At 37.8% G+C, this 25,309-nt stretch overlaps 1 protein-coding gene across 1 annotated transcript; it reads left to right on the top strand.

Moving 5' to 3' along the window:
* Positions 1-3,484: 3,484 nt before the first annotated feature.
* On the top strand, positions 3,485-24,782 carry nptnb (neuroplastin b). The gene is made up of 8 exons (XM_080048941.1): positions 3,485-3,827; positions 9,127-9,301; positions 9,990-10,084; positions 15,459-15,592; positions 16,479-16,752; positions 24,102-24,123; positions 24,258-24,332; positions 24,445-24,782. Exons 1-7 carry the CDS (start codon positions 3,500-3,502, stop codon positions 24,316-24,318), a joined length of 1,089 nt encoding a protein of 362 aa, XP_079905067.1. The 5' UTR covers positions 3,485-3,499; the 3' UTR covers positions 24,319-24,332; positions 24,445-24,782.
* Positions 24,783-25,309: the final 527 nt, after the last annotated feature.

The raw sequence follows: 25,309 nt of genomic DNA, 5'->3' as shown, positions 1-25,309 counted from the left end.
CTGTCTTCCAAATGCAAATCGGTTGATGTGCTTGTGATACATTTCTTAGCACAGTCCAGACAGATACTGGCGTGCCTGCCTGTACGCCTTTTGTATTTAGACACGACACACACAGTCTATTGCTCAAGAGACCTCACAGCCTCTTTGTCCCCGTTTCCTCTGCAGCATTCCAGGGCAGAGTTAAGGCATTGTTTTTGTTTTTTTTCTGATTTATTTAAGCGCATGCGGTTTGCGGCTGGCTGACAGGCTGTTGCTGCAGGCGCGGTAGAGAGCAGTGTCTGTCTGTGGTGGTCCAGGTGATTTGTCATGAGAGGAGGATCATTATGGGGCTGGCTGGCTGGCGGTGTATTGTTAAGCTAACTACTGATGTGAAACAGGGTCGTGAATCAGGCACATATGCAGCATCATGGTATATTATACACGCACGTTGTGGTAATCATGCGTGTATGGATCCCATTTTGCTTTATGAATTCCACTGCATTTCACATTTTGAAACACATTTCCTATTCTAAAATGGCAGTTAGAGATGTGGGTTCTGTTTTCCAATTCTATTAGATTAAAGAGTCAGCGATTCTGGAGATTGCTCGTTTTCAAAATCAGTTTTTTTGTCATTCAGTTACCTGTGTGTGCACCCAAAAAAAATGTGTTGTGTTAATACACATCCTAGGCCCTTTACGCTGGTATGTGAACAAAGGAGCTAACTGTAGCTAGCAACATGCCAATTTACAGAGTCTAGGTTGTGTATTAACACTTGCAGCGCACACACAGTATGGACAGGTAGCGGAACGCGAGGAGATTATCACTGATTTTGACAAGTGATTTCGACACAACAAACTTTCTCCAGAATCGCTGACCCCACCTTTAAATGCCATTGGGGAGATGTATTGGGGATACGGGGACATATCAAGGTTCCATGTGTCTAAAATGAAGTACATTTTTGCTCTAAAAACACAAATCAACTGTTTGCAATAACAAAATGTCAGTCATTCAGTGTTGATGCAGAAGCAGGTTGAACGATCCAATTCCGATGCGACCATATTAGAATTTTAAAACCTGCTCTTAAAGTCCAGCTTATCCCAAATGAAAGCCCGCTGACCTAATTTCTGGCTTTAAAGAGCTGATATGGAAGAAGAGATTAGTTTTAAACATTCTACATGCACACAGCTACTTCATGTATTTGCGACCAATGCAAATTTAGGAATTGATTATAGGGAACTGGTGGCACAGGATGTCTATGTGTCTGTAAAGGTTTTCTTCAGAATATCCAGTTTCATGCAGGTTTTGTGAACCCCCGGTGGCTCAAAATTGCCCGTGGGTGTGAATGTGAGTGTGAATTGTCTTTGTCCGTCCATATGTGTTACTGTAGCCTTGGTGACAGACTGACGACATGTCCAGGGTGCACACTACCTTGTAACACATGTCGGGGCTTGGCAGTGATCCCACATAGAATAAGTGGGTCTAAAAAATGGATTGATGGATTATTATAGGAAATTGGTGTAGAATGTCTGAAGAAAATAATGAAAAACTCAAACGTGCTTGAATACAATATTGTTGACAATATTTGATGAAGACTGTAACATTTTAGGGGGGAAATTGTTTATAACCATTTATAAACCATTTTATTGTTTGTTTTTTCGGTAAAAAAAATAATAATGGTGTCTTTGCCTGTAGCCCAACTTTCAAGATTTATTCATAAGACATTCTGCTAACTCACCAAGGACCTGATAACGCTCACTGTACTACATTTTTTTTTTTTTACGTTTTGATTTCAGCAGGTTTAATAAGGTTGTGTGTTGCCAGTTTAACTTTAGCTTCATGGGAACATTTCCAAGCCATGGATTAAGCCAATATGATATTTTCCATTTTTTATTCAGGACCTACTTACGTATTTTGGGTCAAGTAAGTATTTTGTAGGAGTGGTGCCACAGATTGTGTCAGTGAAGAAAAAGCTTGTGTGACTGTTCACCTACTTGATCAGCAAACAGTTAAGGAAACTGATTATATGTAAATGTAAAAAATAGCACCCTCTTCTATCTCTGTATCTATATCTATCTATCTATGACTGATCTGGACGGCTGGCCTGCGTTATCACCGAGGCACTGGTTTGAATCCTACTTAAAGGACAGAGACTACTATGTGTCAATAGGCAATTTCACATCTGAGTGGACAAATATTGAATACGGGGTCCCCCAAGGTTCCATTCTTGGGCCTCTTCTGTTTGAGATGTACATGCTCCCACTATCGGACAGCTTCAGCTAATTCAGAACGCTGCTGCTCAAGTCCTCACTAGGACCAAAAAAGTGGATCATATTACCCCAGTTCTGAGGTCTTTACACTGGCTTTCTGTCACTCAAATAATTGATTTAAAAATATTGATGTTGGTTTATAAAGCCCTAAATGGTTTATGGCCAAAATATATTACTGATCTGCTGATACGTTATGAACCGTCCAGAGCCCGTAGGTCGTCTGGGACAGGTTTACTTAAAATCCCCAGAGTTAGTACTAAACAAGGGGAGGCAGCTTTCAGTTTTAATGCACCAAATATTTGGAACAAACTCCCAGAAAACGTTAGGTCAGCTGCAACGCTCAGCTCTTTTAAATCAAGTCTGAAGACTTTTCTGTTTCAATTTTATTTTTTCATGTAATTTTTATTTTATTTAAATGTTCTATTTCTATTCAATCACTTTTAAATGTTTTATTTCTATTCATTAATTTTTCTAACATGTATAATGTATTTTAAACTTGCCTTGCCCTGCTTTGCCTGTCTATCTATCTATCTATCTATCTATCTATCTATCTATCTATCTATCTATCTATCTATCTATCTATAGATTATGCTGGTATGTATTGGGGACATGTTGAGTTGGTCTTATCTTGACCGTTGTATGGCCTAAGTCAGTGGGCCATGGAACCCTGACTATGACCTGACTGGAATTAGACAATCACTAAAGCTATAGTGCATAATTTAGGCTGCCCCAGTGTGGAATTCTGAGTACGTACCACAACACTGTTGGTGCATCTTCAGTGATCATGAATGGATTCTATAATTTCTGCTGTAGGTCCAGGTTTTTTCTTAGCAGTTGAATCAACAACTGAAACATTTCTTGGGCGCTTCTCGGGATTTTCCTGAGCTCCTGCGCCAATGTCAGGGGGCAACACCAGTTTGTAAAAGCTGCCATAATGAGAAATACAGATAGAGTTGTGTGGCACTTATAGGCTTAAACAACTTTGTGTCAACTTGTTTGGCGATGGCTTGAATATACTGTATTACATTTTTCTTTAGGTACTATAGCTTTAACCTTCTTTTTCCCACCTATCAATGATTTAACTCTTGCTTCTTTCATTTGCCCTAAATCATCATCTCTTGTTGGTTTCTTATCCTATTTAACTTGCTTGCTGCAACTTCCTGCTTTTCTAACCTTCTTCTTCTTCTACTCTTTCTTTCCCTGCCTCCCCCCCAACATGCTTCTCTGTTCCAGCTGGGTTTGTGAAGTCGCCAATGTCTGAGACTAAGCTCACGGGGGACACCTTTGAGCTGTACTGCGACGTGGTGGGAAACCCCGTCCCGGAGATCCAGTGGTGGTACGCCGAAATCAACCGCGCGGACTCCTTCAAGCAGCTGTGGGACGGGGCCCGTAAGCGTAGGGTGTCCATCAACACCGCCTACGGCTACAACGGGGTCAGTGTGTTGGGCATCACGCGCCTCGTGCTGGAGGACTCCGGGACCTATGAGTGCCGGGCCAGCAACGACCCCAGGCGCAACGACCTCCGACAAAACCCTGCCACCACCTGGATCCGCGCCCAGGCAACCATATCGGTGCTACAGAGTGAGTTGGGTCAATGTTGTCTAGTAACTGGTGAACCAACTAACAGATCCCTTTCCCAACCATCCCAAACTCTCCAGAGCACCCCCTCAACACATTGACCAGGAAATAACGAAATAATACATTCCCTTTTTAATTTTTGAAGTTCTTTTTGAAGTATTTACAGAAAACACGTTATATTTATCTAAATGTAGATGTATTGAACTCAAAACACAAGGGGCCACCGCTGGCATAAATGATTAAGATAAGATCAGATAAGAAGCCTTGTTGTCAACATAAAATAAAAGTGGGTGTACTGCGGGAAAGAACACTCACAATTGTGTTGTATTTTGAATGACAATAAAGGTTTCCTATGTTATCTTATTTTGATCCCTTATGCCAGCGGTGGCCCTTCGGATTTTGAGTTAAATAAATTTACATTTACACTTAATTTGTTTAATAATTATATCCTGTTTTACTTAATTTTGTAAACTCACAATCTCTTACAAAATCCCTTGAGCATGTTGTTGTAAATGACCACAAACCCAGAAACTTTACGCTGTTTCTATCTATATTTCCCTTCTTTCCAAACTTTTGTGCTTACTGTCTTGTGTTGTGTGTCTTTTTTTACAATAATCTGACCACTATCTCTTTCTCTGTATCCTGGTTTCACCCATTTCCTATCCCTGTATTTATATGTGATACTTCTTCCCCTAACATTGTTTACATTGTCTCTGTTGCACAGCGTGGATTGTTTTATTTACATCAAAGCCGTGCCTACGGTGGAAACCTAGCGGTGCTTTGAAGTAACTGTGCTTTTGATTGGGCTTTCTCACTCCACGCGCAGTGTAAATGGGTCTGTTAGAAGTCACAAAGAGGGGGATCCTTTAAGGTGATTCCTACTGTCAACTAGTTCCTGATAAAAGCAAACATTTACTGCTTTCAAATGTATTTGCGGCAACCCAAATAAAGGGATGGTTCAGTATTGTTGAAGTGGGGTTGAAGGAGGCATAGTAAGTCTGTGACCTTATGGAGATGGCGATCAGTCATTTTAAGGAGTTTGGAAGAGACGTCGCTGTAGTAGAAGTCAGCCCTGTACTGTTTCAAAAAGTATATTCACCACCTTTACAAATGCTTAAATATCCGTTAAATTGTACCAACATTTTTGATATTTTTTACGACTGATTTACAGACTGATCCACTGCACTGCACCGGCAGACAGCGGCTTATTCTTGCACTTTTTTTAAGTGTGGGTAGTTTGGCCATCTATTTATTGCACCAACTTGAGCCAGTGCAATCCAGCAAATCCATCTGCAAAATCCCACATTTAGTGCACAATTTATTTTTTTAGGTAAGCATTTATATATTGGGTGAAAATGCATTTTTCTGCTGGCCCCAATCTGAAACAGTACAACACTGACTTCTGCTACAGCGACGTCTCCACCAAATTCCCTGTAATGAGTGCACTGACAGCCATCTCCATGAGGTAACTAGCTATGCATAAGTATCTCATATAAGGGTTCAGTGTCAACAAAAACTGAACTATCCCTTTAAGGCCTTGAGTATCTCATTCAGAAGAATTACTAAAACAGCCTCTATGGAGTTGCCTGTGCAGCGTGTAACCGTGTGCCTTCTCAGCCATTAAGAGCGTGTGTGTGTGAATCAGTAATGACATTATATCCGGCAACCCTCTGCTCTATGCACACGCACACACACAAACATTCAAACAAACTGAGTTTCCACTGGACCCTTCTAATCGGTACATGCTTCAGCGCTCTGCCCAATGGAGCACATGGAGATGTGGAATGTTGTTAGTGTTCTAGAAGCTCAGAGGAGTTTGGTCCTCACTGGCTACTGTGGTTGGACTGGAACGTTTTGATTTATGTGAGAGAACTATTTGATTAAAGGTGCACTTTGCAGTTTCAAGGGAGGGGGATTTGTTTACATTTGCAGAGCATGCAGTTAGTTTACAAAAAACACATTTACATTAGATGTAATTCTTAGTATTGAATGAAGGAAAACTAATTTATTTTGAGGCACCTGGAATCAAACGTAAGACTAGGATATTGTTGTACCAGCAGAGCTGTGAGTACAGCAAATACGCTTATTTGCCAAATGTCCAACCGAAAACTGTGATTCATTTTAGGGTTTCATACTCAAAAGGTATATTTGAGTAGGCACATGTAAATAGTACATGTTTAAAAAAGATACATTTCAAATAGATTGTATCCATGCCTGGTTATTTTATGATTGTTTGTTTGTTCTGGGCAAGAGGGAGGGAGGGAGATTCAATATTCAAATTGGATTTGTTTAGAATCCAATCCAATGGCAAACAGAGAAGAGATGAAAAAATATTTGCAATGGAAACAAATCACTAATTAAATAAACTGATCCAGGATATGTTGATTTAGAGCGATTCACATTCGCAAACTAAATATAGCCAAAGGTCAAAACAGACTTCAGCGAGGTGACCATTCTTTAAGTTATATTCACATGACTGAATAAAAAAACTTTCCTCACAGGAAATTGCATCGCTGGAACAATGTTTCAAGTTTCCTGAAAAGTTACTACTGTCTGTATTGCAAAATAACATAGACGTGTGCTAAAAAATAGACACAAGAATTAATTGAAAAAATTGACACACTGTCCCGAAAAAAAAAATTGTACAAACTTTTCTGCTCAGCAAGCCCACCTTTCTCTCTGTGCCAGCAGTTACTGGGACAACTGTCTGACGGTGCACTTTTTCTCTTATAACATGCCACAATATCATGATTTGCGGGCCTGCCTTGCCTTTTATAGTGTTATACCCTAAATATAGACATTTCCAAGTTGGCTGCTATGTCTCAGCTTCTCAGCTATTTCATTTAATTGATCTACTTCATCTTGGCAAAATGTAAAAAAAAAAAAAAAAAAAATTGATGTCTACAGGAAAAATAAAAAGGTACTTTAAATAAGACCCATATTACATGAAGAAGAAAGCGTATCTGTGTTGATAATAAATCACTCTCCTTTCCTTAGCATAATATCTGTCAGTTAATTGGACTCAATATCAATCTAAATATAACCCTGTATAAGGCAGCCAGCAAGGGGGTAAGGGGGGGGGGGGGCCGGGTTTTACTACATCATGACACATTTGGAGCAACACTTTATATCCGCTTACACTCTGTTACTGCAATACAATATCCCGTAGTAGGTAGGTACCACATTTTTAGGTCGTGACAAGATGTCCTACAAACAACCTTCTGGTTGGATTGCTTGTGGACCACTGTGCCGTGTTTGCTAAATGTTAATTTATGTACCTCATGTTGTGTGTGTGTGTGTGTGTGTGTGTGTGTGTGTGTGTGTGTGTGTGTGTGTGTGTGTGTACATGTCTCAATGATACTATTAATAGTACTCATGGTTTTTTGCTTGGGGTGGGAGAGAGAGAGAGGGAAGAGAGAAAAATAAAAAGAGAGAAATGGAGAGATAAAGAGAGATGTATGGGGGAGGGGAGAGAGATATCCCCTTAGCTATTGATATATAGAGGATTGCAAGGCGAAGGTGTCATGAATGCTAATAGCATTGACTTGCCAGTGTCAGCCCTTCTTTCCACCTCTCCTCCAGTTTTGCTTTGTATCAGCCAATAGTAGGATTATGATGCTTCTGTTCTGTGCTCCTCCCCTCGGGGGCTCCACCGTTGCCATGGTTGGCCCGCCCTAGAGCAGGAGGGTGTGTGTGTGTGTGTGCGTTTGTATGTGCGTTTGTGTGTGTCTGTGTGTGTGTATATGTATATGTATGTGTGTGTGTGTGGGGGGGGGGGGAGGCTTCCTGCTCACCACTCAAGGCAAAGGGCGCCTCCTACACTCTCAGCTGACACCTCCTAGCTTCTTCCCTAAACGTCCTTGAGAAACGGACGCTGGCTAAATCGTTTATTAACCGGTGTGTTAAGCAATTTAGAGGGCGGAGTAATTTAGCTTGTCATTCAGCAGTAATGGAGAAAATGTCAAAAGACTGTTTATGTACAGAGGCATATAAATCTCAAGCCCCAGATCTCTGATTGGGTGGCTATTTATTTGTATTTCTTAATGCTGGTTACTTGCTAGCTTATGTTAGGTTTAAAAAACAATGAATGTGGTTATCAGTAGTGTAGACGGTATATAATATATATATGAAATATCCTCCTTGAGATTCTGCGTTTCAAAATGAAGCCGCGTTCATTCAAATTATTACTGATTTACAGTTACTACGGATGCCTAGCTGCCCATTTTCAACTCTGGCTTTGCAAATGCAAATAAATATGTAGCTTGCAGATTGCAGCAAATTATTTCCCATTGCAATTGTTTAATAATAACTGTTTAGATACAAAATATTTGTGTTTCAAATTACAACTTTAGAAATAAAGGGTTGTATATCCTTCTTGAGACTGTGTGAGTAAATACTAAGAGTAAAGGTATTAAAAATGAAATTCATATTTTGTGCTTTTCAAAATATCAGACAAATCAAGCAGTTTTCATTTAAATAATTAAATTATTCGTGGTTTTTCAAGTTACTACTTTTATACTCTGAAGAGAATCGGTTGTCACAAGGATTTCCATCTGTTTCATGTTCTTATAACGTCTTTTGTTTATTTGTTGTGTATGCACCTTTGTGTTCAGTTCATAGACCCCACTCCTACGCAGGTACACAAAACAGCACACAGCCTACAGCCAACTACAGCATGGGAGGAAGCATTCAAGCCCCTGTAAACCCAAATCCACTAAATCCTTCTATGTCATTTGGCGAGATAGTTGCATGATAGTAAAGCATCCGAAAACAGCATTTTTATCAATCCAAATTGGAGAAATTTTAATTTAAAAGTTGACCAACTTGAGGGGTTCTTATGAAACAGTCAGTATTTTGAACCGATCACGGCAGTTTGACACGGCCACGCCCACACAGTCCTGTCAAACATTCTAGAAAAAGCAGTTTTTTTCAAGTTTTATAATATACAGTATATGACAATCTATCTTCAATAATTGTTTGCAAAACCTTATTCAGACACCCAACTTTGATATCATATATGGATTTGTACTATTATAGACCAGGTTGAACCACAATATTAAATATGCTGGGTGTAGATTTTTACTGGCTAATCATCTAACCATTCAAAGAGTTTTCTACTTGACCATTGACCATCTTGGCGAGATGAGAAAGTCATATATAAGCGCCATATAAAGATACATGCAAATATGACCTTTGCACATGCTCACAAGGGGAAAAACACAGGGGCTACACAGCAAATGTTTTACTGTTTGAGCCCTAGTTTTCTGTGATAAGGTTTTTTGACTTGTCTCTTGTATTCCAGAACCAAAGATCAACGCCACTGATCAGATCATCATGACGCCGGCGACCGCGGGCAAGCCGGTGACGCTGCAGTGCAACCTCACCACGGCCCACAACCCGCACGAGGAAAGCTTCTGGATGAAGAACGGTCTGGAGATCAAGAACACGCGCACGGAGCACCGGAACACCGCATACAGGTGAACAACAGCTTCGCCTAAGCTAAGCGAGTATTCAACAAAAAAATTGCATTGGTTGGTATTGGATATTTGGCCTTCCGTCTTCATGGAAACGGTGGATAAGTTTTTAGATCACTGAAAATGGAGCTTTCAATAAACCGACCGCATTACCTCAATTTGCATTTGCCAAACTACCTTTACTACAACATAACTACGCCGAGTGGACGTTTCCAATTGATGATTCAAATCCAGAATATTAAACCATACCTTTGCATCTCACTAGGAAAATAAACAAATATAATCTGTGGCACCAACTAATTGTTAGTTCCCGCTGCCACATGGTATTACCATTAGAGCAGAAAACTACTGTCAACGCTGTAGACATACCACAGACTCTCCCTAGCCATGAGATAAAGCAAATTGGTCACTTCCTCCTTGTCACATTACATCAGAGATATTCTTAATATTACAGCTAAATTGCTTGTGGGGACCTTTTCCCTGCTAAAAATCCAGAGCTGCTATTCCCTATTATAACCAACATTGTGTCTCCCCTTGGCCTTCGAAGACGCCCAAGATTTCACTGATGTACTACTAAGTAATTACTGCAGTTAAACTGGAATTAGATTATTTGATTTACTTGACTGTACTGTCTAAGTGACTGGTGAATTCAAGTTATGGAATACGTTGGTGTTTTTGTGTTTTGTAACAGAATCGTTAAACCTCGGGCCGATGATTCTGGGGAATACATGTGTGTTTACACGTTCGGCATGGCACCGAATGCAAACGCTACTATCGAAGTAAAAGGTAAGACTCCTCACACTTATATACTACCAACTGAACATAATATAACATGAATGATATAAATATGAGATAGGAGATAAATATATACATTACATTACATTTTATTTAGCTGACACTTTTATCCAAAGCGACTTCCATTAAGTGCATTTAACAATGAAGGTACAAACTCAGAACAACAGGAATCATGTAAGTACTATAGCTTCAAATAAACTAAACTACAAGGTGCCACATACAGTATAAGTGCTACACGGAGATGTAACAAGTGCATTTTTTTTTTAGTCAAAGTGCAGTCTGAAGAGATGTGTTTTAAGGTTGGGCGGAAGATTTGTAAACCATCAGCTGATCTGATGATAATGGGGAGCTCGTTCGACCATTTTGGAGCCAATTGACAGCATATACAACGGCTTTTTATGGCCACTTTAGGGAAAATGGCATAACACTTGGATATTATCAGAGAAAAAAAAGTATATCTACATACCTAGAACCCAGGAATCGGATCGGAACTAGAAATAGTGTATCGCATCCCTAGCTTTTAGAATGTCATTTGTGTTTTTTTTCTACTGAGAGATGGAGACATAAAGTTGACTTAGAAAAGTTAACCTCCCAAAGCTGTGTAAAGGAAGTCCCTGTTCACAAACATGGTTGAAATCACCGTGACGATAATGCAATGTGGAGGCTGTTGTCACTCTTGGCTTTCACTGAAACAACAGTCGAGCAAAATGGACAGGCACGCCACACAACATGCAACATGCAAACACAAAGCCCTACTAGAAGGCATCCTTAAGGACTGCTATACACTTAAATATATACATACAATTGAATGAAAAAGATGATTTAAGGTTTGTAAATTAATTTTGTATTTCATAGAATAAATCGTGGATTAAAAGTGGAGTCAGCGATTCTGGTGAATTCTTGTAAATCACTTTTTTTGAAAATGAGTGAATATCTTCTCACGATCAGCTACCTGTCCATTCTGGATGTGCCTTGAAAAAATACAGTGTTAATACACAGCCTAAGCTCTGTAAACTGGTATAAAAACAGGTATGTAAACAAAAGGGGGCCCTGCATAGCTAGCATCATACCCGTTTACAAAGCCTAGGCTGTGTATTAATACTGGATTTTTTTCCAGTGCACAAACAATATTGACAGGAGGGGAACATGAATAAAATCAATAAAATGATTTAAAAAAAACATTCTCCAGAATCACTGAGTGCACCTTTACATAGAGACAGTGTACGAGGAAAGCATATGCAGTGGCTAGAAACTCCTAACCAAGGAAATACTGTGCTGGTTTCATTCAAGCTTACAGCGAAGCTATCAACTCGAATAAGGACTCTTCTCTGATAAAGGGCAAGTGAAAGGGCCTGTTCAAGAGAAGCTTGTCTGTGTGTAGTGCTTAAGCCAATTCGCTATGGCACGGCTATGGAGCATATTGAGCAAGCCCTGCCTCTTATATCTTATTCCACGGCTGTCTTCTTAAAGCGCTGCCTGATTGCGTAACATGGGAGACGACCGTTTGCGTTCTGCTTTTTACTGGATTGTGAGATGACTGGACTCCCCGCTATTCAAACTGAAGGGTCCTAGCCATCACTAAACTACTAGACTGTAGGGCTATTTTTGCATGCTTTTTTCTCTGGTATCTTTTATTATGCAATTTAATTTCACATAACATTCAACTTATAAATTCAGGAGCCATTTGTGTATGGCCATTACAATTGTGCAATGCGCATATACAATTGGAATCTTCAAGAAATACAATTAGAACAAAATCTGAAACTAATACATGTATCGGTGAACATAGGCCTATGTCTGTTAAGGCTTGCTATACTGTATGCCCCCTGGAGACTTAAGTCTGCGTTTGAAATCAACTAAATTATGCACAATGTTGTCATTTAAATAAGCCTACAAATATAAAAATATCAGAGTGTTTTGACATTAACAGCGGGTACCATTACTGGATCTAAATTAAATATGTTCGTCAGGTCTGAAAGGTGGAGTCTGCAGAGAATGCTCGTTGTCAAAAATCCATTTTGTCAAAATCAGTGAATATCTCCTTGTGATCCGTGATCTGTCCATACTGTGTGTGCCCTGAAAAAAAAACTGTTTAAATACAAAGCCTAGGCTCTGGTTGAAAAAAAGAGTGCCAAACATGCCCTTTTACAGAGCCTACACAGCCTAGGCTCTGTAAAAGGGCATGTTGCTAAATTGTTGTGTCTATGCACACACAGTACGGACAGGTAGCGGATCATGTTCATATTTCCTGATATTGACTAAAAAGGAATTTGACGACAAGAATTCTCCAGAATCAATAACCCCACCTTTAAATGCTCTTGTGATTTTTCTAGAGGTGTTAAGAGGTATTTCGTGACCCAGGTAGCAAGCCCACTGTTATGTTAGCACAGCTTTTGCTTTTGCATTGCGCTGCTGGCAGCAGTTGACTGAGATCCCTCGCCTACAGTGTCCCTGGCACACTCATGCTTGCAGGACTGGGCTCAGAGGCAACAGATGGAGGCTTCTGTGATGTTGTAGGATTAAGGCTGTTGAATCTCTGTGGCAGGAGTAGAGTTGATTGTCTGCGATACTAAGCTTATACCGCAGATACACATTTCGGTCCCCAGTTATTTCTCAAATGTTGGGGAATGTTTAGGACATTTTCGCTGAGAAAATGTTTGAACAAGTAGGCTGATAATTCAGCATTTCGTTCAAGAGGAAGAAAATATAGTCCCAGTTTAAACAAATGTTTTAAATCCCATATCATGATATGATAAATGCTATTTGATCCTTTCTTAATTTCGAACAGAATACATTTTTTAAAGCAAGTTTGAACACAATACTTATAGCCTATATTCATAGTGTCATAAACATTTTTATGAATACATTCTATCCTAAGGAGGAGGAAGCCATAGCTTATTGATTACCAACCCTTATTCAACTGCACTATAAAAAAATGTGCAGATATAAACACCTACTTTCATATACACCAATTATTTACATTTATACGAAAACATATTTTTCAAATCATATTTGGAAGAAAATGTGGAACGCAATTACTGTCAGATTTGATTCAATGTCTCCATGTCACTTTAATCAGCTTTTTCCTCCTCCAATTCCTTGTGACAGCGTTGACCTTGCTGCTGCTTACACATCCCACTCTCACTCATACGTCAGTTTACCTCTGTCTAGCTCACACAGATTAATGATCAAAGTAATCAGTCAGGACTACTATATGGAGTTTCCTCTCCATTTCAGCTCCTACTCCGAGGGTGCTTTCTTAGTGTGCTGTCAATCACTAGCACAATACAGTCAAGATAAGGCAGCGATTCTATTGGCCAATCCTTCGCTATGGTAACACATGTGTGCCCCATAATTACAGAGTGTGTGTGTGTGTGTGGGTGATGTCACCAAATCTGTGCACAGCTGAGAAATGCCTCACTCCGGGCCTGTCTCTTCCTTATCCCGCTTAATTGCATGGAAAGGAATTATTGTAATTTTGAGGATTAGTGCAAAAAAGCAGGCACAGTTATCTCTCTCTCCCGAGTTCCGCGTTGCACCTTTGGGGAAAGACTCTTAGTTTCTATGGATGGCTTTTGTTTGCCTTGGCATCTGTTGCAATGAGTGCTTTATGGCATACGCCTGCATTAATTAAATTCATGACCTTTTGTGTTGTATTTTTTTACTATCGGTGTATTCATTAAATCAAGAGCCAATTCTCACAGTTTTTTTTTTTTTTTCAAATCTCCTTTGTGGGGAATTCACTGTGGAATTATTTTGAATGGGAACATCTGGAGGCTCTCATATCACAGTGCTCCCCCCTATTCTGTGACCTCATTTACAGTTGTATTGAAAAGCCTTAATCTCTTCCAGAGTGATATGGGTTTTTGGTGGTGGTGGGGGTGTGTACATGCTCACAAAATAACTGCACACCCGAAGCGCAAATTGAGAGCTGTAGTCCACTTGTATATACATTTGGGATAGCCCCTGTTCTACTAAACTTGTGGGGCGGAATTTAGGCATTTTGGGGCCTAAGGGAACTGACAATAAATATAATTTTGGCATTTTTGGCTATTATTTATCAATGAAAGACCTATGTGAAACTTCTTTCTTCTTTCTTTTAAATTCAATTGCCTTTATTGGTGTGAAAGTTTCAAAAACAATGTTACCAAATCATCCAGATACATTTTGTCCAAGGGTCAGTACAAAATACTTATGACTATACTGCTATTGATATTTATTCAAGGTTAATTCATTTTAACGTAACAGCATTTTCAAAATCTTAAATGATCATCCCCAAATGATGATTAAGCTGTGATAACAGTTGACGTTGTGTAGATTATTCTGCGCTATCTAGTCATGGCTGACAGGGAAACACGTTCAAAAGTGTAGCTCACTTTACTTTAACGAAATTAAGTCGTATATATGTAGTTGTATGTAAGCAATTACTACTAGCAACTTTATGAAAACTTACAAATACAACATTATAAATTTGTAGCAGTGCAGTTAGTATGACAAGCTTTAGCAATTTAACTTATGTCTTGAAATTTTTCATCTCATATACTTATTTTTTGCCTCAAATGATTGAGAGAGGTATCATTAATAGGTCATTATAAACTGTATATCGGTTTCAATAAGAAGTATCAGTGTTGTCTGTATCAATAAAATCCTTCTGATACCCATTTCTAAACCTGATACAGTACAGATTTAGACCCAGACCCAACATCAGTGTGTGTGATACTGAATGAAGTAACGGCGGGCCTTAAAATAAAATGATGAAATGTGATGCATACGATTTACGAAAATCATCTGGAAAAAAAGCCCCACTAAAATCAACTAACTATGCGTCTTTTGGACTTAAATAGCTTGCAGTCAAAACAACATCAAAGGCAAAAACTGAGCCGCTTCAGTGACTCACCCTCCACTATATAGAGTCTGTTAATTGCAGTTCTCTCTCTGTCACGGACACATGAATAACACATATTATTACCATATCTGGAACAGCCAATCATACTTTCCCTTATCCATGTGCCATCTGGTAGGAGTTGAAAAATTCCTTTGAATGTCTGTACTTACTTCTGCCAACTCAGCTAATGACCAACTTTTATTTATTTATTTCACCTCTCAAGCACGACCTGACCAGCAAGAAGTTTAAACAAATTCTTAAAGTCAAAATATGCGACTTAGGGAGAATTAATTTGCAATATTTATTTCTTATTATTCTTATTTCGAACTGATTATATGTATTTTTAAAAAAGTGAAACAGTATTAAAAAAAACAAGAATATTTATTTTAATAAATGTTTTATTTGAATGTCTTAACTTACTTCTGCCAACTCATATAATGATTAACTTTATTAATTAATATATTTATTTCACTTCTCCAGCACGACCCGATGTCACCGGCCACAAGAGGAGTGAGAATAAGAAAGAGGGAGAGAACGCGATGATGTACTGCAAGTCTGTCGGTTACCCACATCCCACCTGGACATGGCGTAAAGTTGACGGCAAAGACTACACAGTAAATGCATTTATATATCTACGTTATTCTACGTAAATTGATATAATAAATATCGATACTATTTCTTAAATGCAATTTGAATGTCAAATCTTGATGTTTTTTTATGCCCCTGTAAAGCACTTTGAATGGCCATGTGTCTATTGTGCTATATACATTTAATAAACTTGCCTTTAGATAAACTGCAGGTCAAATGTTTTAGAATCGCCTCATTCTTCCAGTTGTTTTGCAATTGAATCAGTTGAATACAACATTTAGGTTATCAATTTTTTTTTTAATAATGTACATTTCAGAGTTTTAGAAAAGGGCTTTTTCAGGGGAACAAAGAATGGTTTCACAACGTTTAGCAGCAATGGAAGTGAATGAAGCATTGATGCAAACAATTGGTCCAGGTGTCCCAACTTTAGCTGATGACTTCCAACCCCTCTGTCTGTATCAAAGCAGTGTTGGTCCAGACTGTGTTACTACCACACCCTCTGAAGAATTATTTGGACTATATTGACCTGCAGGAAGTAGCAGATTGCCATTATTCTTCGATACAATGGACAGATTAAATAGATTTCTGTAATTTCAGAAAAATTAGAACAAAAAACGCTTAATTTGCATTACAAATTGGTGTGGAAAAAGGTGTTTCTAAAACATTTGACCGGTATTATTAAACCGAAAGACAGATTAAGAGAGGGCACTTGATAATTATTTTTCAAATAATGTTTTTTCTGATCAAGGTCAAGGTTCAACTTTATTGAGTAAACAGAACAAAAACACAACCACAGACAAAAACACAACCAGACAAAACCAACATTTATCACCAAGAACATGGAGCTTGATGTCATTTTGCTTTAGGTTTTTCAATGTAGTTAACTTTTATTTTGAAATCAATGTGTTCCAGGACATTGACAACTCCACCGGCCGCTTCTTCATCACAAGCAGAGAGAACTACACGGAGCTCAACATTCTGAACCTGGACATGGTGACAGATCCCGGGACGTACCAGTGCAATGCCAGCAATGTGATCGGAGCCACCGGGCAGACCACTATACTACGGGTGCGCAGCAGAATCGCAGCGCTCTGGCCTTTCCTGGGTGTGCTCGCTGAAATCATAATCCTAGTAGTGATCATCGTAGTGTATGAGAAACGCAAGAGGCCGGACGACATTATTGACGGTAAGAAAAAACTTTTTTTTCCCCTCTGTTACCGGCAGTGGCCATTAATAATAAAATGACTATGGAGGAAGTAGATAGTACATAATTAATGTTCAAATTACAAAACCTGTTGCAATTTGAAGCTTGTGTTGTCTGATCTTTGCTATAAGTATTGCAATATTTAAAAGATGCATTAGCTATACGTACTGTACATACTGTCCTGACACTGGGGCTAAAAGGTTCAGTTTTTAACTATCTTTAATTATTAAAGGTTTGATTCGAACAGATAAGATATTTTAGCAGACATCAAGGCTGTGTTCGAAAAGCCATACGAACATCCTCCCTCCTACATACTCAACATGTTTATACTCAATACTGTCTACTTAACGATCGATTGTGTATGCAAGGTTCGTCGGACTGTTTACACTGAAGTATACAGAAACAATAAAGAATTTTAAAGAAAACTTCCATGGTGTTTGAAAGGACGCAATGTATTGTGGGGCAGTTGAGTAGAAAGTAACCTGTTGATCCATACACAAAATCTTCCCGAAAGTTAGTGCTCATCCGGGCATTTCTCGTCTACACAAACTCGCATACACAACCGTCACATACTCAAATTGACGTCAAAATGAGTATGAGTAGGGCTTTAGTATGGCTTTTTGAACACAGCCCAAGTCATTAACACCCTTTTCTAAAAGGACAATGGCTGTGAGGTCAATGTCATATATAGAGAGGAGTGCATCATATCTTAAAGCCCCTGTAAACCCAACTCCACACAATGCTTCTAACTTTGTAATGTAGGGAGTATGGTACATGATAGTAAAGCATCTGAAAAGAATTAGGCAAATGTATCAATCCAAATGAAAGATATTGTCATTTCAGGTTGATACAACTTTACATTTAGTTTAGATGAGTCGGGCTATGCTTTGGTTGTAATGTCACAATCAGTATTATGAACCAATCACAGCAGTTCTCTGCCCGAACGTTCAATTAAAACAATGACTGCAGCGATGGAGACAGTTTGATATGACCACGCACACACAGTGCTGTCAAAAGGTTTAGACAGTAAAAAAGCTGTTTTTTAAACCAAGTTTTATAATATTTATTAACATTTATTGTCAATAAGTTTTTTGTAAAAGCTGTTGAGTCACCCAACTTTGATATCATATATTGATTTTCACTATTTTAGACCAGGTTGAGCCACAATATTAAATATGCTGGGTGTAGATCTTTACTGGCTAATCATCTAACCATTCAAATACTTTTCTACTTGACCATTGACTTGTGTGGCGAGATGAGAAAGTCACATATAAGCACCATATAAGATACATGCAAATATGACCTTTGCACATGCTCACAAGGGGAAAAACACAGCTAACCTTTCCAACAGTTGGCTATTGTGTGTGTTGTGCTAATGACCACAGCACGATTGCTTCCATGTTGATAGCAGAACAATACGATGTATACATATGTGGGTTTAACAGCATGTAGCTATTATACAAATCAGTCTGAGGTTATAACCTAATTGGTTACTATTCTTCTCCCCTATCTTTCCAAAATGGCTACTTAATCTTAATGGGTGGTAAGTGAGAGATTCTGCATGATTTTGGAGATTAAAAAAATGCTATGTTTTTATGAGCCTGAAGTCCATTCAAAAAAGCATTGTCTCAGCTCACATATTAACACAGTGAATTATAAGTGTATGTTTTTAAAGCTATAGTGCGTAACTTTTTTCCACATGAATGAATGTCGGTTACATTCAAGCCAGTTGTTGATTCTACTGCTAAGGAAAAACCTCGATGTAGTGCAGAAGATATACAATCTATGTGCGATCACATAAGTTACGCACTTTTGCTTTAAGATCAATTAAACGTGTCTCCATTCATTCCCCTTGTCATAGGTCGAACCCATAACGTCTGACATGTTTCCACAGAAATGTTTCTGAAACGCTCTAATCTTAAATCATATTAAAAGCCCAAGGAAGATTCTTTTCATATTTTTTAAAGGGTATTTTTGATTGTTAATGATCTTATTTAATAGATGCAAGCATAACCCTAGCCCAACCTAATCCTATGAGGGAAATAAGTGAAAATATTTAAAAGCCTTAACCAGTTCAAACCCTCAGGCTTGTGGAAAGTAGATACAGTTATCTATTATGACTATGTTAGCAAAACGGTTCACTAATATCCTACTGACGATTGATGATTTTTTCCAATTGTACTTAAATATTTAAATCAGAACCACCAGTATGACTTGATTCAGTTCCTCAATTGTGTAGTTAAGTGTGTCTCCTGCTTCCCATTAAATGTGTCTTACAATAACTGACATATAACTCTAAATTAAAATGTTTAAAACCCCAAATGATATGTGATATTCCCATATATTTGTGAAAAATTTAATAAAAATTTAAAAATTTATAAATTTAGATATGTATCTTATATTTGTAATTGCACTCAGTGGAGTCTTTACCTAATCTATAATGGTACCAAACGTGATTATTGTATGAAGAATCCTGTGTGTATGGCTTTAAAATGCCATGGCACTGTGCTGGACAACATAATACATTGTTTTGTCTATTCAGCAGTTCATTTTTATTACCACCTTACCTTATCCTAGTAGTAGTAACACAAAGACCATTCTCAAGCGTGCCATGCCACTGCCTCAAACAAACTGCCCTGAATGGACACTTTTATGACTTTTATGACTTTGTCGCTCAGGCAGACACACAGTAGACGGGCAGGTAGCAACAATACAAAGGCTATACATACACTGTCCATAATACTATTCAGAAGAAAACTTAGAAACATGCAAGTACTTGGGCTATTCAATAAGAACATTAGCTGTTTTGAATACTTTTATGTCTAGTCATAATGCAGGGTGACCCTTGTTTTCAATGTAATCTCCACAGAGTAAAAAACATTGTCACAGGCCGATACAGTTTTAGTATTATAGAGCTACTTGACTGTTAAGATTATAACATGAACTGCAAGAACGTCTATAAATCTGCTGGCTAATTGAGGTTATACAACATCTTACGGGGGCAAATATATGCAAAAGTTAAAACATAAATAAATAAATTAGAAACTAAAATGAATAAATATTGTATGATTTATTGCATTTCAGATTTACTCACCCCCCCTGTTTATGCATCAACAGGCTTTAACCAATTTATTTATTTTAAGTACTTCTTTTTCAGTTTTGTTCTAGCACTCTCTACATAATAACAGTGTTTCCATTGTACACAAGAGATGGTTCCTGCTTCAGGGGTCGGTCAACATCCCATGATACGAAAGTGACAAGATCAAAACGTCTGAAAAGCCCAAAGGCATTTCCAGTCACCAGAGGTTTCTGTCTGACCTCTGCTTGTTCGCTTCTTTTTCGAATACAACTTGAAGATCTGCAAAAATGCAAAAAAAAAAAAATGCAAAAGTCGCCCAACTAATATGACTCACTCCAAGTGGGAAACAGTTATAATACGCCAAACTGTAACACAGGCTAAACAATTACAGCTTCAGGCTACATACTGCTGTTTATTTACTAAAGCAAAACTAAATGTATGAATCATTCTATGGGAGGGACAACATAGTAGGGCTGGCCCGAATACCATTTTTCAGGCTTCGAATATTCGTTGGTTTTTCCGAGCGAATATTCGAATATTCGTTCCAGAAAAACACACCATCAAAAACAACATTAAAAAATAAATAAATAAATAAATAATTTTTTTTTTTTTTTTTTTTTTTTTTTTTAACGTTAATAATCCCTATATACTCCCTGGAACCGATTTTGACAGTATCTGCATATTTTGTTGAAGATTTACGCGCTCGGAGGTGAAGTAATGGATGCGCTATGACACTTACTGATGTAATATCCTCCTAAATGAGCAATACTACTACTACAATATTACTAACTTTTATATCCAAATATAAAATTATTTGATGACATTATATTGCAGTACTAGCTTCTTGCAAAAAAAAATGTTGAAAAAAAAAAAAAAAAAAAAATATTAAAAAAAAAAAAAAAAAAAAAAAACGAAGCTCCGAATACTAATTTAAACTCCGAATACTAATTTTCCGAACGAGTATTCGAATATTCGAATAATTCGGGCCAGCCCTACAACATAGTGTTTATTGACGCTTCGCAATCCAGTTATTTACTATTTAATGAACATAAAACATCAGTTGAAATAACATTATATGAAATTATTCTTCAAATTATTTATTCTAGTTTACCAAGCACTATATGTATTATTAAAAAATAGCTACCAGGACAAATTTATTCAATTTGAAAATGTTATTTCATGTTTAATTGATTAATTTGCCAGCCAGTATGGTGGTAAACCTTTTAATATGCTATCTAATAATCTTTAACTCAATATATAAATGGTAACAGCTGTAATTCAAATGGTAACAGCTGTAATTCAAATTGCATCAGCTATTTATGAGTTATTTATTTGTGACCTGTTATATATAATCTTTCAGTTAATTGATGAATAGAAAAACATCAAACAGACACATTAAAAAATGCTTTACTTATACTAATACTACCATACAAACCACACAGCTCTAGTAAGCTCTGTTTGGTTTCATCTACCGGGTAAAAAAATGGAGCGATTAAGGTGGATTATATTTTGCCATGTTTATGTCGTTCAAATCAGGAATGGAATGAGGACTCCCCGCTCATGATGCACACACACAGCCTCTCTGAAATCTCCTTTTAGCATCCCGTAGTCCCGGAGGTTTTTGCCCCCCTGTCTGCGAGCATTATAAATTTGGGGCTGTTGATGGCTTAGCTTGTGTTTGAGCACTTCTTATACATCACAGGCAAACGCTCTGCGGTAGAAGAGGCTGACATTTTGAAACTGTATTTTTTTTAAAGACCACTTGCGAAAATCACAGTTCTTTTGCTGTGGGATGATTTGATTTGATAGATAATGGTGCAGTTTATGTAATAAGGTGAATGTTATGTTATAAAACTGGCAACCCTACCTATTATGTGTTTTTTTAAATAACTAGACTTGCTGTTCTAAAATTATAATGCCCCATGTTAAGCCTTCAGTCACACAGTCAAAATGTGTTATCTGTAATGTGCTTGCAAAGTCATTATAATAAACATATTGTAGGTTTTGTTATGTGCCCATATGAGGTGTGAAAATGGAGGGATATGTGGACAGATGTGCCTCCTCCAAATGATGACACAACCATGTTTTTGTTCGTCTAACATTATAACTGCCATAATCTGCTTGATATTAAATGCCATGGAATGCTGCTAATGCTGTTTATCTCTGATTTATCAAGTGCATGTACAAAAATATCTCACTGTTACTGGTTACTTACTAGCCTGGCAAGACTAGACTAATATCACACGTATCAGTCTGGCATTTCTCCAATCTCCGTGGGGAGGAGCCCAGTCAAAAATGCTTGGGCCAATCAGGACCCAGCGTTCTGTCCTAATGTTTGTCCCTTAGAGTGGAAGGCAGCTTCTGATTGGTTCATGTAATCGATAAGCTAGCCTTTTGAGTCCAGCCATATCCAGCCATATCTCATGAGCGTATTCTTTGATCCATGTTGATGTCAACAATTTAAAGAACCAATCAGGGGCTGCCTTCCACTGACGGACGAAAAGTGGGTAGGGCTTGGTCTGACTGGAGGCTAGATTGACAGCGACATGAACCAATCAGGGGCTGCCTTCCACTAATGGATGGGGCCAGGCTCCTCCGCAGACAGATTGGAGAAAGGCCAGAATGATATGCGGGAGAGAAACAAATGTGACGCTTGCTTGCGTGAGATTCAGGCTGGTTTCACCGGGCTAGTTACCGACCTGTTGACACATTTTCATCTGTATGCCAAACAAACCAACCACCATGTCAACCCACTGACTGTCGGTTTTCAAACTACCTTTCCACCCAATGCGAAAACATTCAGTCACTCACCACTTCCTCTTGACTTGATCTACATTATAACGTATGCTACTGTATGTATTGTATTGCACTGTTGCTCTATCATGAGAAAATGACTGTTGAACATGTTTTTTCCCACTGAGATATTGACTTACGTGTATTCGTATTAACTTCATATTTAAAATCTTAAAGAACACTGTGTGCTGCAGGGATTGATATAACTTCTTGTAATTTACGCCCAGTCAGTCACATTATCACCCCCATGCACTACTAGACCCTTTCGAAAATCACTATGAAATTGCAGGGTGTAATTAAAAGATGGCTTTTAGTGAGCCATCTGTAACCCTCCTACACATATGCTGCGTCTAATACGAACAGGGACCCACTCTGACTCAGATGGCATGCGAGGTGATGTTTCCCAGGGCTTAGCGTTAAAAGATGTGCCTATTTGACAGACCATATGACATTTTTATTTTTATTTTTTTAACATTTCAGCCCTTCTACTACAAATGAGTCACTGACTGCTTCTGACCATTTTCCAAGAGTATTCAGTTGTATTTTTTTCTAGATGGGTTTCTTGCGCCACTTTTCAATGGTACTTTAGCAGCCTTCAGTGTTTAAAAATCTTTGTGATTGCAAGAAGCTAGTGCTGCACAGTGTACATGAATCGAAAATCCAATCGAAATCGAAATATGAGCTACTGCAATTTTTTTTTTAAATCGCATGGTGCACAATTGTCATTATAAGAGAAATGTGTGTTGTTATCATTTTAATTCAAATATTGTGGTGCTGCAGAATTGTCCTGGCCTACACATCCTATTCTTCAGACTTAAGAGAACATCTTTGTTTGGTATCAATCAATGCAAAAATCAAACCATAATCATTTCAATATGTTTTTTTCATTAAAAAGGAGAATGAAGATCTACAAATGAATATCCCCTCTACAGATATATCAAAACATATCGCAATTAGAATATCAGTTAAAATCGCCACAGTTCGATTTTTTTTTTGCTAAATTCTTGAAGCCTTACAAGAAGCTACTTAATTCAGGGTCTTTGAGTGACCTCCAAAAAAGCGCTATATAAATTCTATCAATTATTATTATTAATTCACACTACTGTACTTGTTTTGTGCTTTCTTCCTCAGAGTCTGTTGGTTAATCAGACACAAAGCTTGTTCATAGAAATCTGTTTGACTGACTCTCCCTCTCTGTGATGTTAGAGCTTCCCACCAGTGCACGACTCTGCCACGCCAGTATCCAAATATTCAAAGCAATCTGTGCTTCGCAGCTGCATTTTTTCGCACAATTTTCATGTCCATGGAATGATTTGTTAACCTTACTCCAATAAGCTTTAGAAAAAAAAAAAAAAATTGTGAAAAAATATCAGCAAAAAAAGCACAAATGATTTGCAATATTCGTATTTTTGACATCCATATTCTTTTCTTTTTGTCCTGCTCTCTTCTCGTGCCAAAGATGACGAACCAGTTGGACCAATGTGAGTAGTAGTACATTTTAATATTCTCATTGCTACAGACATTGTAATTCATTCAGAAAATGTTTTGCTGCGTACTGTGATTTGAAATGCTATTACCTTAAGGTCACTAAATCATAACTGCCTGTTTTTTCTAGGAAAACAAATTCAACAAACAACCACAAGGACAAAAACACTCGCCAGCGGAATACAAAATAAGCAATTTACTCAAAGTAAGAAACTGTTGTAAGGGAATGGATGGTGGGTGGGGGCTAAAAATAGATCCTATTGTAGGGGATTATCCATCCAAAGTCACGCTTTCTTTTGATTTTTTTTTCTCCACAGATGAGATGACTAAACTGCATTTTCTTGACTAAAACAAAAGGTGGTGGATAGAGCTCCGGGGGCAGTTTTGAAAAAAAGCATATCTTGTCTCATTCTATGAGAAACAATATCAGCGTAACACTGGCAACAAAAAGAACATAACGGCTGTCTTAAGCATGCCTTATTCAGTCTGACGGGGAGATTTCAGGATGACGAATAATGACAAATTCCGCCCACAAAAGGTGTACACATTCTCAATGTGCTGTTGGTGTCTACCTTATTGATTTTATCATGTCCTCCAAACGAGGCGATTCCCTTTTGTATTACATATCATGTACAATGCATGCAAGGTAATTACGCAATAGGATACTCAGAATAGAATTTTTTCTGTTGTTATCCCCTAGTGTGGCTTTTTTTTTTGCATCTAAAATGATTTTTTTATGGAGTCATCCTTAAGTCATGCATATATATATATATAAATATATATATATATATAAATGTAAAAGTTAGTTTTATTCCTGAAAATTTGTACAGCATATCATGGTCATTAAACTATGTTTGATTTTGTGACATGAAGTCCATTTTTAAACAAGAAATTTTATTGTGAAGCGATGGCTTCAATGACTGGCAGTATTTCATTTTAATTGAGAGTGATTACAGAAAAATGGCTACTGTACTGTGTGTTTAAATATCTTAACAAAAATGATGTGTATTATTTTTATTTTATTTCCAAAGTAACTTAGATGTCTTGTATATGTTGAAGTATGAGTGTTCAAATGATAGCAAATCTGTATAAGAAAAACATATTTTTTTTATATTTCCCGATTTAATTGATTGATTTTTTTTTTTTTTATTTCTCTTTATCTGTATAGCATGGCTATAATCC

This window comes from Ammodytes marinus, assembly GCF_949987685.1.
Source record: "Ammodytes marinus genome assembly, chromosome: 1".
Taxonomy (NCBI): domain Eukaryota; kingdom Metazoa; phylum Chordata; class Actinopteri; order Uranoscopiformes; family Ammodytidae; genus Ammodytes; species Ammodytes marinus.
This window is presented reverse-complemented; position numbering and strand designations above follow the sequence as displayed.

Bases quoted from the DNA above. Each gene is read 5' to 3' on its own strand.
- nptnb (XM_080048941.1), top strand. From the start codon at position 3,500: ATGTCTGAGACTAAGCTCACGGGGGACACCTTTGAGCTGTACTGCGAC. The intron at 9,302-9,989 runs GTGAACAACAGC...GTTTTGTAACAG, and splicing joins CACCGGAACACCGCATACAG to AATCGTTAAACCTCGGGCCG. The intron at 24,124-24,257 runs GTGAGTAGTAGT...TGTTTTTTCTAG, and splicing joins GACGAACCAGTTGGACCAAT to GAAAACAAATTCAACAAACA.